We start from the raw sequence: 13,205 nt of genomic DNA, 5'->3' as shown, positions 1-13,205 counted from the left end.
CAGACTGGCCCCTGGGTGGTACAGAATTAGGATAGATCTAAAGTACATTGCCAAAGTTTGGAAAATTGAACTGACACTGGAACTATGGCCCTTTGAATGACATTCTTTTTCTTTAAGATTTTATTTATTTCTGGGATGCCTGGGTGGCTCAGTCGGTTAGGCCACTGCCTTCAGCTCAGGTCATGATCCCAGGGTCCTGGGATCGAGTCCTGCATTGGGCCCCTTGCTCGGCAGGAAGCCTGCTTCTCTCTCCGCCTCTGCCTGCCACTCTGCCTGCTTGTGCAATTTCTCTCTCTCTCTCTGACAAATAAATAAATAAATAAAATCTTAAAAAAAAAAAAAAGATTTTATTTATTTCTTCATGAGAGATAGAGAGAGAGTGAGAGGCAGAGGGAGAAGCAGGGGAGTCTGATGCAGGACTCGATCCCAGGACCCCAGGATCACAGCCAGAGCCGAAGGCAGATACTTAACCGACAGAACCACCCAGGTGCACCAGCTGTGTAGATTTGAAAGATCTTACTGGCTTTATTCAATGATTCATGGATCTGGCAGCATTCAAACTACCAGAAAGAAAGAAGCTCCAAGGAGCTGTACAAAATGAAAGACTTTTTTAAGCAGAAGGGATTAGGTATAAGGAAGTTATTTTAGGCAAAAAAGTGGGTAGATTACTGCAAGGTTATTTTTCTTTAGGGGATGTCAAGGATCTATCAGGCAGGTTATCTAACGAGGGCTAATCAAGCAACTCCTTTTTTTTTTTTGTCAGAGAGAGTGAGCACAGGCAGACAGAGTGGCAGGCAGAGGCAGAGGGAGAAGCAGGCTTCCTGCTAAGCAAGGAGCCTGATGTGGGACTCGATCCCAGGATGCTGGGATCATGACCTGAGCCAAAGGCAGCCATTTAACCAACTGAGCCACCCAGGCGTCCCTTTTATTTATTTTTTTTTAAAGATTTCATTTATTTCTGTGCACCTGGGTGGTTCAGTCATTGAGCATCTGCCTTTGGCTCAGGTCAGGATCCCAGGGTCCTGGGTTCGAGCCCCACGTCAGGCTCCGTGCTCAGCAAGAAGTCTGCTTCTCCTTCTGCCACTCTCCCTGCTTGTGTTCCCTCTCAGTGTCTCTCTGTCTCTGTCAAATAAATAAATAAAATCTTTTAAAAAAAGAAAAAAGAAACACCCTGTTTCATCTTTAAAAAAAAGATTTTATCTATTTTTGAGAGAGAGAAAAAGAGCACACAGGAATGGGGGGGGGGCAGAGGGAGAAGGAGACTCCCTGCTGAGCAGGGAGCTCAATGTGGAGCTTGATCCCAGGATCCTGGGATCATGACCTGAGCCTAATGCAGATGCTGAACTGACTGAGCCACCCAGGCATCCTGATCAGGCAACTCCTGATAGACTGGTTTGAGATTCCATTTCTGGTAGGGCCAAAACTGTAATTAATTTAAGTCTCAGTTTGGTGGCATGAGGCTTAGCATAAATGACTCCATTTTGTGCTCATAGTCTTTGTAAGGACCTATTTAGCCAGAGGGCTTCCATCTGTTAAACAATAACCTTGTTGTTTAACCCTTAAACTGTCCCTGCTACCCTTCCCCCAGGGGACTTACTTAAAAACAAGTCCTAGAAACCAGCCCCAGGTAACAAAGCGCAAATACCAGGGTGGGTCAGGCCAGGTGGAGACATCCGATCAGTGGGGGGATGTATACTGTCTCCCGAGTTACCAAGGAGTATGGGCCCCACCCTCTGGGCGGCTTTTGGGCACCAATTCTGACCAAGGTGATAGGTTAATTCAAACATCTACTAGGGTAAATTGTAATTCAGTTGGTCACCTAGCATGACTGTGCAGCTTTCTTTGTGTGTTACAATTTCATTGACCACCCATGTGTGGCCAGGCCCAAACACATGGCCTTTCCCCTTAAAAGCTAGTCTGTGAAGCAGAGAGAGGTGGCCCTCTCTTGTAAGAGGTGCGGCCCTGAATATTCGGTCTGATTCTTGATGCTTGGTGCGGAATAAAGCTTTGCTTGACCTTCGCTTTATATCAGTCTCGCTCCATTTAATCACGGACCATTATTGGGGGACCTAACAGTCTTGTTTTTAACAGTCCACAGGAGGCAGATCAGAACTGAACCTCAGTGGGTCAACTGCCTCCTAAAACAAAACTCATCATTTTCCATAGGATTTAACCAACCTAGAGTCTCAAAACATAATATTGAAAATGTTTAGGATATAATTAAAATTACTCTCCATACAAAGAACCAGATAAGTCTGAACACTGAGATGACCTAAATGGAATTATGGGAAAAAGACTTTACAAATGAAAAGATAAAATGATTTAACAGAAAGACAGAAGATACAGAAAATAACCAAATAGAAAACTTAAAACTAAGAAATTATATTCATCAAAATTTGAAAATATCAGGGCACCTGGGTGGCTCAGTAGGTTAAAGCCTCTGCCTTCGGCTCAGGTCATGATCCTGGGGTCCTGGAATGGAGCCCTGCATCGGGCTCTCTGCAGCAGGGAGCCTGCTTCCTCCTCTCTCTCTGCCTGCCTCTCTGCCTGCTTGTGATCTCTGTCAAATAAATAATTAAAATATTTTAAAAAATTGTTTTTAAAATGTCCTGAATGGCCTTAGTAGCAGAATAGAGATAATAGAGCGAAGTCTGTGAACTTGAAGATAGATCAATAGAAATTGACTGTGACAGTCAGAATGCCTATTCCTTTCAAAGATGTCCCTGCCATATTTCCCAGAAACAGTGAGTGTTACTCTACATGACTTTGTAGATCTAATTGAGGGTATGGACTTTAAAATAAGTATTATCTGGATTACTGGGCAGGCCTAACCTAATCACACAAATCCTTAAAACCAGAGAATTTTCTCTGGCTAGATTCAGAGAGATACAACAGAAAGAAAAGTCAAAGGTATTCAAAGTGTGAGAGGGACTCAACCCCCTTGATAGCACTTGAAGGAATGTGGGCAGCTTCTAGGAGAAAAGATTAACCAGCTGATAGTAAGGAAATGGAGTCCTTTGTCCTACAACTACAAGGAACTGAATTCAGTCAACAACCTCAAAAAGCTTGGAAACAGAATCCTTCCCAGAGCCTCCAGTAAGAAAAAACACATGTGATTTCAACCTTATGAAACATCTTGACTTTGGCCTGTGAGACCCTAAGCAAAAGATTCAGTCAAGCCGAACCAGACTTCTGACTGACAGAAATTTTGAAATATGAATAGGTATTGCTTTAAGTGGCTAAGTTTATAGTAATTTGTTATAGCAGGTAGATAAAACTAATACATTATCCATTGAACATTAGAGGAAAGTGGTTAAGATATTAATTCTAAATAGATTCTAAAATGTTAAGTATGTATATTATCTAGTGTCACTTCTAAAAAAAACTTTATAAAATTAAAATGGAATACTTTAAAAATATTGAATAGTCCAAAAAAAAGGGCAGGGAAAAGTAAAACAGAGGACAAGCAGAAAACAAAATGGCAGACCTAAATCCAAATATTGATAATTTTGGTCTAAATGCACCAATTAAAAGACAGATTAGACATGTTTAAAAAGCCCCTGCCATATATGGTATCTACAAGAAAACCATTTTTTAAAAAAATATTTATTTATTTGAAAGAGAGAGTATGAGAGAGGGAGCAATCACAAGCAGGGGAGAGGAGCAGAGGGAGAAGTAGGTTCCCTACTGAGCAGGGAGCCCCATGTGGGGCTCAATCCCAGGTCCCCGGATCATGACCTGAGCTGAAGGCAGGTGTTCAACAAATGGGGCCACCCAGGCACCCCTCTTTTAAAAAATTTTTATTTTTTAATTAATTAATTAGTTTATTTGAGAGAGAGAAAGAGAGACAGATGAGAGAGCACACAAGCAGGGGGAGTGGCAGAGGGAGAGGGAAAAACAGGCTCTCCGATGAGCAAGGAGCCTGATGTGGGGCTTGATCCCAGGGATCATGACCCAGACCAAAGGCAGATGCTTAACTGACTGAGCCACCCAAGTGCTCCAAGAAACCCATTTTCAATCTAACAATACAGTGGATTCAAAGAAAACGGATGTAAAAAGATGTATCATGCAAATACTACTTAAAAGAAAGCTAGAGTGGCTATAGTCATATCAGGCAAAGTAGACTTCAAAAAATTAAGAAGGGTAAAGGGACACTGCATGTTGAAAAAAGGTCAATTTACAGTAAAGACATAACAGTCCTCAATAAGTATGTACCTAACAAAAAAACTTCAAAATACATGAGACAAAAGATTAAGAGAAGTGAAAGGAGGTATAGGCAAATCCATATTTAAGTATTTCCTACACTCTTCTCTCGGTAATCAATAGACCAAGTAAACAGAAAAACAAGGTATAAAAGAATTGAAACCACCATCAGTCATCATCAATCAATAAACTGATTTTTATTGACCACCCTATCCAAAATGATGTTTTTTTCCTCAAGTGCACATGAAACGTTCACCAAGATAGACCACATCCTACATAGTAAAGTTAACATTAACAAATTTAAAGAAATAAAATCATACAACTTATGTCCTCTGATCATGATGTAATTAAATAGAAACCAGTAACAGAGAACTGGTGGTAAAATTTACAATACTTAGAAATTAAACTATACACTTCTAAGTAATATATGGGTAAAGGAGAACATTTCAAGAGAAATTAGAAAACATTCTGAAATGAACAAAAATGAAAATGCAGTATATAAAAATTTGTGGGAGGCAGGTCTAAAATCAATAATCTAAGTTTCTACCTTATGAAATTAGAAAAGAGAACAAGATACATTTGAAACAAGCAGAACTGAAAAAAAATAAAGAACAGAAATCAATGAAGTAGGGAAGGGAAGAACAATAGAGAAAATAAAAAACATGGTAGGTAATTGTTTAAAAAGATTTTAAAAACTAGTAAACCTGTAGACAGACTAACAAAGAAATAAAGAGAGAAGACAAATTATCATCATTAAGAATGAAAAGATATTTCTGTGGACCCTGCAGATAATTAAGATAATAAGGAATACTATAAATAACTCTATGTGCATATATTTGACAACCTGGATGAAATGACACTATTCCTGAAAATTCACAAAGTACCAAAACTCATCCAAGATGAAACAGATAACTTAGTCATTTTAACTATTAGAAGAATTGAATTCATTGTTAAATCCTTATGAAAAAGAAGTGTCCAGGTCCCAACGGCTTCACTGGTGAATTCTACCAAACATTTAAAGGAAAAATAACACCAATTCACACATCTCTTACAGTAAATAGAAGGGGAGAAAATACTTTCTTACTCTTCCCTAACTGCCTTAATAAAGGGCTTCCTTAACTACAAAAAGCCTATAGTTAACATCACAATTAATGGTAAAAGATGGAAGATCTAAGATCAGGAATAAAGCAAGAATGTCCATTTTCATCATTCATATTCATCATCATACTGGAAGTCATAGCCAGTGTAATAAAATAATAAATCAAAGACATTCTGATTGGAAAGGAAGAAATAAAACTATTTCTATTTGCACACGACAAGATTGTCTTTATGTAGATTGCCAAGGATTCTACAAAAATGCTCTTAGCAGGGTCACAGGATACAAAGTCAATACACAAAAATCAATTACATTTCTATATAGTACCAACAACCAACGATTGGAAACCAACATCAAAATTATTTTTCACAGTGCTCTCCCTCAACTGAAATACTTAGGAATAAATACAGTATAATACATTAAGATTTATATGCTGAAAACCACAAAACACTGATGAAAGACATCAAAGACCTAACTCAATGGGGAGATATACTATATTCATGGATTGGAAGATTCAACAGAGTAAAGGTGGCAGTTCTCCCCCAAACTGGCCAAAAGATTTAATACACTTTGAATTGAAATCCCAGTAGGAGTTTATATTTGTTGTTGCTGTTACAGACAAGTTGGTTCTAAAATTTATGTGAAAGACAAAGAAAGTAGAATAACCCAAACAATCCTTTTAAAAAGAAAATTGGAGGACTCACTATCTGACTTTAAAATTTACTATAATGCTAAGGTAATCAAGATAGTGTGGGATTGGTGAAGAGAAAGACATATATATCACACAGAATAAAGAGTCCAAAACAGTCCTACAGAAAGAAGCAAGGCAGCTCAATAAAGGACTCAACAAATGTAGTTGAAACCATTAGACATCTATATGAAAAAATATGAGTCTCAAACTAATATTCACACCTTATACCAAAGGATCACAAAAATAAGTGAAAAATTTTGACCCTCAAATCTTAACATTGGAGAGAATCTTTGTGCTCTGGGGTTAGGCAAAGAGTTCTTAGATATGAAGTCGAGTCCACAGATATTGTTGGGTCGGCGTTTCCGGGAATGCAGGAGGAACAACAGAAATAACCGCAGGGGCCTCCATCTTCTAGCCCCCTCCCCGCCTTTCCTTAACCCTTGACCCTCCTGCCAAAAGGGTCACTCTCAATAGGTAACCCAATACCTATGCAGGAAATAGGAGTTTCAAGAGCCCTTACCCCATACCCTCTGGTCACCAAATACCTTACCATATATGGATGTGAGCCCATGCTCTGCCTTGGCCTGATAAAAGACCCCCGCCTGACACCCACCCAGTTTGACTTCCACTTCCTCACCTCCCCGAGTTGCAGAACCTCGCAGGAGAGTGCCCACCTCCTCCCGGTATGACTTTCCTGGCTCCCCTTCTCCAGAGCCCTGAAACTTCCCTGGAGAGTGCCTTTAATAAAGCTTGCCTTGCACCTACCTCATCTGGTGTGTTTACCTCACCTGCGAAACTTTACAGATATGAAGAACAGTCCATAAGAAGAAAAACTGGCAAGTTGCTCTTCATCAAAATTAAAAACTTTGCTCTGTAAAAAATACTTCTAAGAGAAATGAAAAGACAAGCTAGACTGGGAAAAAATATTTACAAATCTGTATCTGACAAAGGACCTGTATCCAGAATGTATAAAGTGCTCTTAACACTCAAGAGTAAGAAAACAGCCTAATTTTAAAATGGACAAAAGAGTTGAACAGACACTTCACCAAAGAGGGTATGTAGAAGGCAATGAACCACACAAAAAGATGCTCAGCATCATTAACCATTAGGAAAATGCAATTTAAAACCACAATGAACTGATACCACACACTTATCAGAATGGCTAAAATAAAAAATACTGGCAGTACCAAATACCAGTGAGAAAGTGGATCTTTCATAGTAGGATGCAAAACATACAGGCACTCTGGAAGTCTGGCAGTTTTTCATAAAGTTAAACAGAACCTTACCATATAACCAACAGATCAATCTCACTTTTTAGGCATATACCCTAGATAAATGAAAACTTATGTTCACATAAAAACCTACGTACAAATGTTTGTAGCAGTTTTATTTAAAATTTTCCCAAACTGGGAACCACCCAAATATCCTTCAATGGGTGAATATTAAAATGAACTGTGGTTATCCATACAATGGAACACTGCTTAGCTATAAAAAGTAAAACGTATGATTCTCAAAGACATAATGAAAGCAGCCAGTTACATCCAGAAGTTACATCTTCTATGATGCTATGTATGTGACGTTCTGGAAAAGGCAAATTTATAGGAACAGAGATCAGGTTGGTATGTGCCAGAGGCCTGGGGCAGGGCAGACGTTTGAATACAAACGGGTGGCATAATTTTGTGGGTGATGGAACTGCCCTGTGTCCTGATTGCAGAGGTAGTTACACAAATGTGTTAAAACAGAACTGTACATACAAAAAAGTTAATTTTATGTTATGTTAATTCAAAATTTTTAAAAATGAAGTTAAAATATGTCCCAACCAATTTCTCTTTGAAAAGACTATGAAAGAAATTTTCCATCTGGGTTTCTTCCAGAAAGGCTGCTTTGCACCAGCCCTGTTGTTTGTGGGTCTGTTTATTCACCTGTAAAACAAGAAGTCTAAAGCAGGGATTTTCCTTCTCCCTTGCACCCTAAAATTACACCCCTGGGCATGCCCTTTATGGAAGTGGGGATGGGATAGGTTTGGAGGGAGAAGGCATTTGGCTTCCACTGGGCTCTGGACTCCCAGAGCTGTTGTGCTTTTGTCTGTCTCATATATTGTTGGTCTGAAAACCTCTGGATTAGATTAGTTGGTCTTGAGTCAGGCCTCAAGCCCCTGGGGGGGGGGGGGTGTTGAAAAATCCCTGGATTTCTGGGCTTATAGGTGGGGCCCATTCATTTGTTCCCATGGACCCCAGAGGTTAGCCAGCACTGGCATTAATGGTCAGCAATCTAAACAAGGCCTTTTGGGGGAAGCTGGAAGTGTGCTCCTCGCTCTAGGACCCCCAGTCATTCGTGGATTAAACACAATATAAACTCTGAAAAGGCTAAAAAGTCCAGGCCTCTTCTAAGGTAGGGTCTGAAAAGCCTTTAAACCACATTTTTCCCCCACAGGATGACTTTTTGGAAGAGCACTTTGTAAACAAGTGAAGGGCTGTGCACAGATGTGGGGAAATGCCATCGTGAGGATGACCACACTGACCCAGGCCAGCAGGGCCAAAGCATCATTCGTGTCAAAAGTTGCTACCCTAAGCACCTACCCTGTGCCAGGCCCCGTGTTAGGGATCTTTGAACCTCCATGGCAATGCTGTGATTTCCAGAAAGGGCTGTCATTGCTTGGACAGATGAGAAAGCTGAGGCACCAAGAAGTCTGAATCCCATGGGAAGGAGGTGACAAGGGCAGGTTCTGGTCTGCAGCTCTAGCCTTGCAAATCAATACCTGGGAGAGGAATGCCTGAAACCTGGCATCAGGCCTGCTCTCCACATGTGCCCCCCAGAAGGAAGCTAATGCCACCTTCCGTCAAGGGCTGGCAGGGGACTGCCAAGGGTACTTTGAGACCTTGCCATGTACCACAGCACTCAAAATCGAAAATATTTTTTAAAAAATTCTTATACTGTGGAATGCTTTCTTTGCAAACTATGTCATGTGTAAATCCCATCCAGAAAACCAGAGTTGGAGCCCTGTGGGTCGAAGGTGGAAGCAGGGTTGGCCTGGGCCCCCAAGACTCCCAGAGCACCACCCAAAGGCCACTTACCTAGTGGGTTGGCTCACTTACTGTGATGCCACGATGCTTAAGGCTCTGGCTTTGGGTTTAAAAGAATTTAATGGAACTGTGGCTGACTTATTCCTGGGTTAGTCGGTATGGGTGAGGGCAGCAGGATTCCAGGCTTGCCAATGCTTTAGGCGCTAGTCTATCTGGCCTGGGCACTTGCCTCACTCTTCCCCTCTGGCCAGCAGCCATGACCTGTCACTCACAAGGGTAGGAAACTTCTCTGCACCCCTGTATGGTTAGTGGAGTTAATCTTTGAAGATAGGGATAATAAGATTAAAAGCTACAGCACCTTTCCTTTTTTTCCTGGCCCTTATGAAAGGCCTCATCTGTTTTTTTTCTGTATCAGCAGAAGTGAAATGTTTACATTCAGGTCTGGGTGGAGGGTCCACAGCAGATCTGCACCCCTGACCTGAGTGTGGGGGGCTGGCAGGATGGCTCACAGAGGAATCATCAAACAGACCTCCTTCTCGTAGATGTCAGGGATCACTCCCATCGGGGAGCTGACCATGTGCACGGTGTTCTTGCCGAACAGCTGGAACTCGTAGTGGACGAGCTGCTCCCAGAAGCCATGGTTGGGCCGGATGATGGGCCGGCATGACCTGGTCCATGCGTGGGCGTCCCGCAGGGACATGGCGTGGTACTTCATGAGGTAGGCAAGGCAAAGTGCGGCAGAGCGGCTCACTCCAGCGGCACAATGCAGCAGTGTGCGGCCCTGCTTCACCTCCACGCTGTGGATGTGGTCAGCAATGGGATCAAAGAAGTCACAAAGACGCGAGGTGGGGGTGTCGGCCACAGGCACCTGTATGTACTGGATGTCCTCGTATAAGGTATTTACCACTTCGACCGAGACGTTGATGACCGTGGTGATCTGGTTGCTAGCGAGCAGGAGCTTGTTGTTGGCAGCTGCCCCATTGCTGATGTACAGGCTGCTGGTGATCTGGGAGAGGCCGCTGACCGAGGGCTGCCGGAACTGAACCGGAAAGGGACACGGGGGTGCTGTCATCGGGCCAGGGGGTCAGCGGCCAGAGAGGCACAAAGGCTACATCTTTCTGTTGGGTTGTGCCATGGAAAACTGCAAGGAGGAAGAGAATGGTTGGAGAGCAGGAGCCCAGCTGGGCCGGAGAGCCAACACCAGGGGATTTCTGGGATATGGATGGTTGGGTCTATAACAGGATCCCCAAGGCGGTCCCCTGACCATCACAGCAGAGCTACCCTGAAATCTGATCTCCAAGTCTGGAAGTCAAGGCTGCCCTTGAGGGGCTCCCCATCTCCAGCTGGGCAGGCTGACTTGTGTCAATCAAACACAAAGGCCCTGGCCTCTCTGTCTAGGTTCACACAGCCCTCCTCTCCCTTTAAGTGGGAGCCCCTTGCACAGTCTTGTTTCTGTTCTGACGTTATGCTCAAATCATAAGACTCTGAAGCAGTGATGAGGAGTCACTGGTAGTATAAGAGAGAGGAGGGTCTCAGCTTCCCAGCTCCAAGAACCCTCTGAGGAAAGTGAGGAAACCCTCACTTTCCCTGTGAAAGTGACCTCAAATTATAGAGTCCTATATCATAAACCAAGCTCCTGCACCTTGCCTCTAAGGAGAGTGCCTAGGGAGGAAGGCAACTGACAGCTTCCTGAGGCCAGCATGAGGGACACTATAGCAGCTCCCAGAGCAGCAAAGGGGCCTCAGGTAGACAAGCTGTACCAGCATGATGCTGTGTGATGCAGGGCTGTGGCAATGCACCCAGGGAGGGGGACAACCCTGCTTTCTCCTAAGAAATCCCAGGCCCTTCACTCTCCCCGTCTTAAGCAAAGCTGCAAAAATAGCACAGTTTCCCCTACTCCACTGAAATAGGAGTATTCAGACTTAGAGCACAATTCTCAAGGCCAAATGGCAGTCTTCATCAGGCAGAGACAAACAAGGAGCAGAATTCTGTTCCTCTGCTTAATATATTTCAGTGGCTGTCCACGGTCAGGATGAGATGGAGCCCCTTAGCTTTACTGTCAAGGCCATTTGTGGTCTGGCTCCTGCCCATCACTAGCCTCTTTTCCTCCATCCTAAAGGGCCTTGGCTATGCCGAGCAATTTGCAGTGCCATATGGATACCTGGTCCTCCCTGGCCCAGGGCCTTTGCTGCTCTCTTGGCCCAGAACCCTCTTTCCCGACAAGTCTACCAGACTCTGATCTGTTTCATTCAGCAGAGGACTTGGGATCTTAGCTAAGGGTCACTTTCTGAGGGAAACCTTTTGGATCCATACCCCTCCCCGAGGTTTAATAAGTCCCTGCTCGTGGCTTTCTAAGTCCTATGTGCTCTGCTTCCTACCACTTCCTAAAGACGTAGTTTTGTCTTGATTCAGGATTCACTGGGAATTTGGGATTCTACTAGGATTTGCTGTAACTGTCTTTACTCTTACTGTAACACCAATGCTAAGTTTGGTGCTTGATAAATATGTGTTGAATGAGGAATGACTTCAACAGCCACGACTCTGCCATCTCAGAGATCTTCTGGGGAGAATGAGTTTCCTGGCCTTGTTTGTCTAGAATTTGGGGTAAGAGCTTGGTGGAGGGGAGGGTGGTTCCTTAGCTGCTGGAGAAGAAGGCCAAAGGCTACATAGGAAATCCTACCAGCCAATGCCCCGGAGTCAAATGCATCAGGCTCACCCCCCAGGAGGGCCAGATGGGGCTGTTTGCCTAAAGTCATGTGGGACAGAGAAAAGCTCCCCAGCTCAGCTGAAAGCCTAAATACTAAGGGATGTCCCATCACTCAAAATAATGGATCCTTGTCACCCAAAAAACCCAGAGAAGAGTGGACCAAGGGTCCCCCAAAATAGTGCCCAGTGGGTAATAGGAATAGAGGAACTGCTATTCAGCACAGTGACAACAAGTGTGCAGAGACACTTCTCTTGAAGGTGAGGGTAGTGATGCGAGAAGAGACTTTCTCATGCTAGTCAAGTGATATTTATCAGGCTCTGTATTAGGTGCTGGGGATACTGAAATGTACAAGACAGTCACAGCCCCTTCTTTCACAGAGCTCAAAGTCTAGTGGGAGAGACAGACATTAAATGGCAATTATAGGCACAACAGAGCTGGAAAATAGGATTAACAATGCCTGTCCCATAAGGATCGTCTGAGGATGGAAAGAAGTAACCCGAGGTAAAGTGTGTGACACAGGACCTGACACAGAATAAGCCCTTATAAACATCTAATTATTCTTGCTGGTGTTAGGGACATTGAAATGTAGGGCTTTATGGGAGTGAAAAATAAAGGGATTTATTTCAGGCTCCGGGCCAGGGAGTTGCAAGGATTGCCTCAAGAAATGAAACGAAGATCTGAAGAACATTTAGTGTGTGGGGGAGGGTGGTGGCGGTTAGTTTCACCATTTTATAGCTTACAAAGCCTTTGGCTTCCTTCATCTGGTTCGATCTTCAAGCCGACATAATAGGTGTCTATGGTTAATATCTTCACTTTACACACGGGAAAGTGAGGTAGAGAGGAGACGAGGAAATGTCTAGGGTCACAAAGCAAGGTCCGAAAGCTGGTCTTTCTAGTCTCACTACGTGTGGGAAAAGTCGGCAAAGACCGCGGGGCGTTCATTAATCCCAGGTTATAAGCGTGGAACGAAGTCCACGGCTTGACAAGAGCAAAGAGCCACTCCCACGGGTGAGCCTGCCGGGTTTCCTGGGGAGTTGACGCAGGAATGGGCTCCCTCGCCTGCTGGATGTCAAGACCACCCCCACAGTCTTACCTCTCTCCCGTGGGCGGGAGGGCAGGTTCGTTCAGAAATCAATCGCGCCCGAAGCCTCGGGTGAGGGTCTCGGGGAGACAGAAGATCGGTCACCATCTGGGAGCCACAATCCCCCGCTGCCCCGCGCTCTGGTTTCCATAGCAATGGTCCCTCCTCGCGGGGAGGAATCCGCTGTGCCGGGTCTTCTGGAAACCCCGGTCTCGTCTCGGTTCCCTGGAGCTGCCCCGCCGGGTCTTACCCCGTTACCCGCCCCGCGATCACGCGGGGGCCACATGAGTCCTGGCGGAGAGGTAGAATCAGCTCAGCGCGCGGCAGCCGGCTCCACCTCGGCCAGCCAGTCTCCACGGCAACGCGCCGGGCTGCAACCACGGCGGCTGCCGAGGGACAATCCT

The 13,205-nt window shown here is 44.1% G+C and overlaps 1 protein-coding gene across 1 annotated transcript; it reads right to left on the bottom strand.

The window, feature by feature from the left end:
* Window positions 1-4,381: 4,381 nt before the first annotated feature.
* DUSP18 (dual specificity phosphatase 18) lies at window positions 4,382-13,171 on the bottom strand. The gene is made up of 2 exons (XM_082698165.1): window positions 12,814-13,171; window positions 4,382-10,154 (listed from the first exon to the last, which is right to left on the bottom strand). The coding sequence occupies exon 2, from the start codon at window positions 10,083-10,085 to the stop codon at window positions 9,519-9,521; it is 567 nt and encodes a 188-aa protein (XP_082554291.1). The 5' UTR covers window positions 10,086-10,154; window positions 12,814-13,171; the 3' UTR covers window positions 4,382-9,518.
* Between the last annotated feature and the right edge of the window lie 34 nt (window positions 13,172-13,205).

This window comes from Mustela nivalis (assembly GCF_964662115.1).
Source record: "Mustela nivalis genome assembly, chromosome: 14".
Classification (NCBI taxonomy): Eukaryota; Metazoa; Chordata; class Mammalia; order Carnivora; family Mustelidae; genus Mustela; species Mustela nivalis.
The sequence above is the reverse complement of the archived record's forward strand: the minus strand, read 5'-3'. Positions and strand labels throughout refer to the sequence as shown.

Excerpts from the sequence above, each read along its gene's own strand:
- DUSP18 (XM_082698165.1), bottom strand. The coding sequence starts at position 10,085 with ATGACAGCACCCCCGTGTCCCTTTCCGGTTCAGTTCCGGCAGCCCTCG.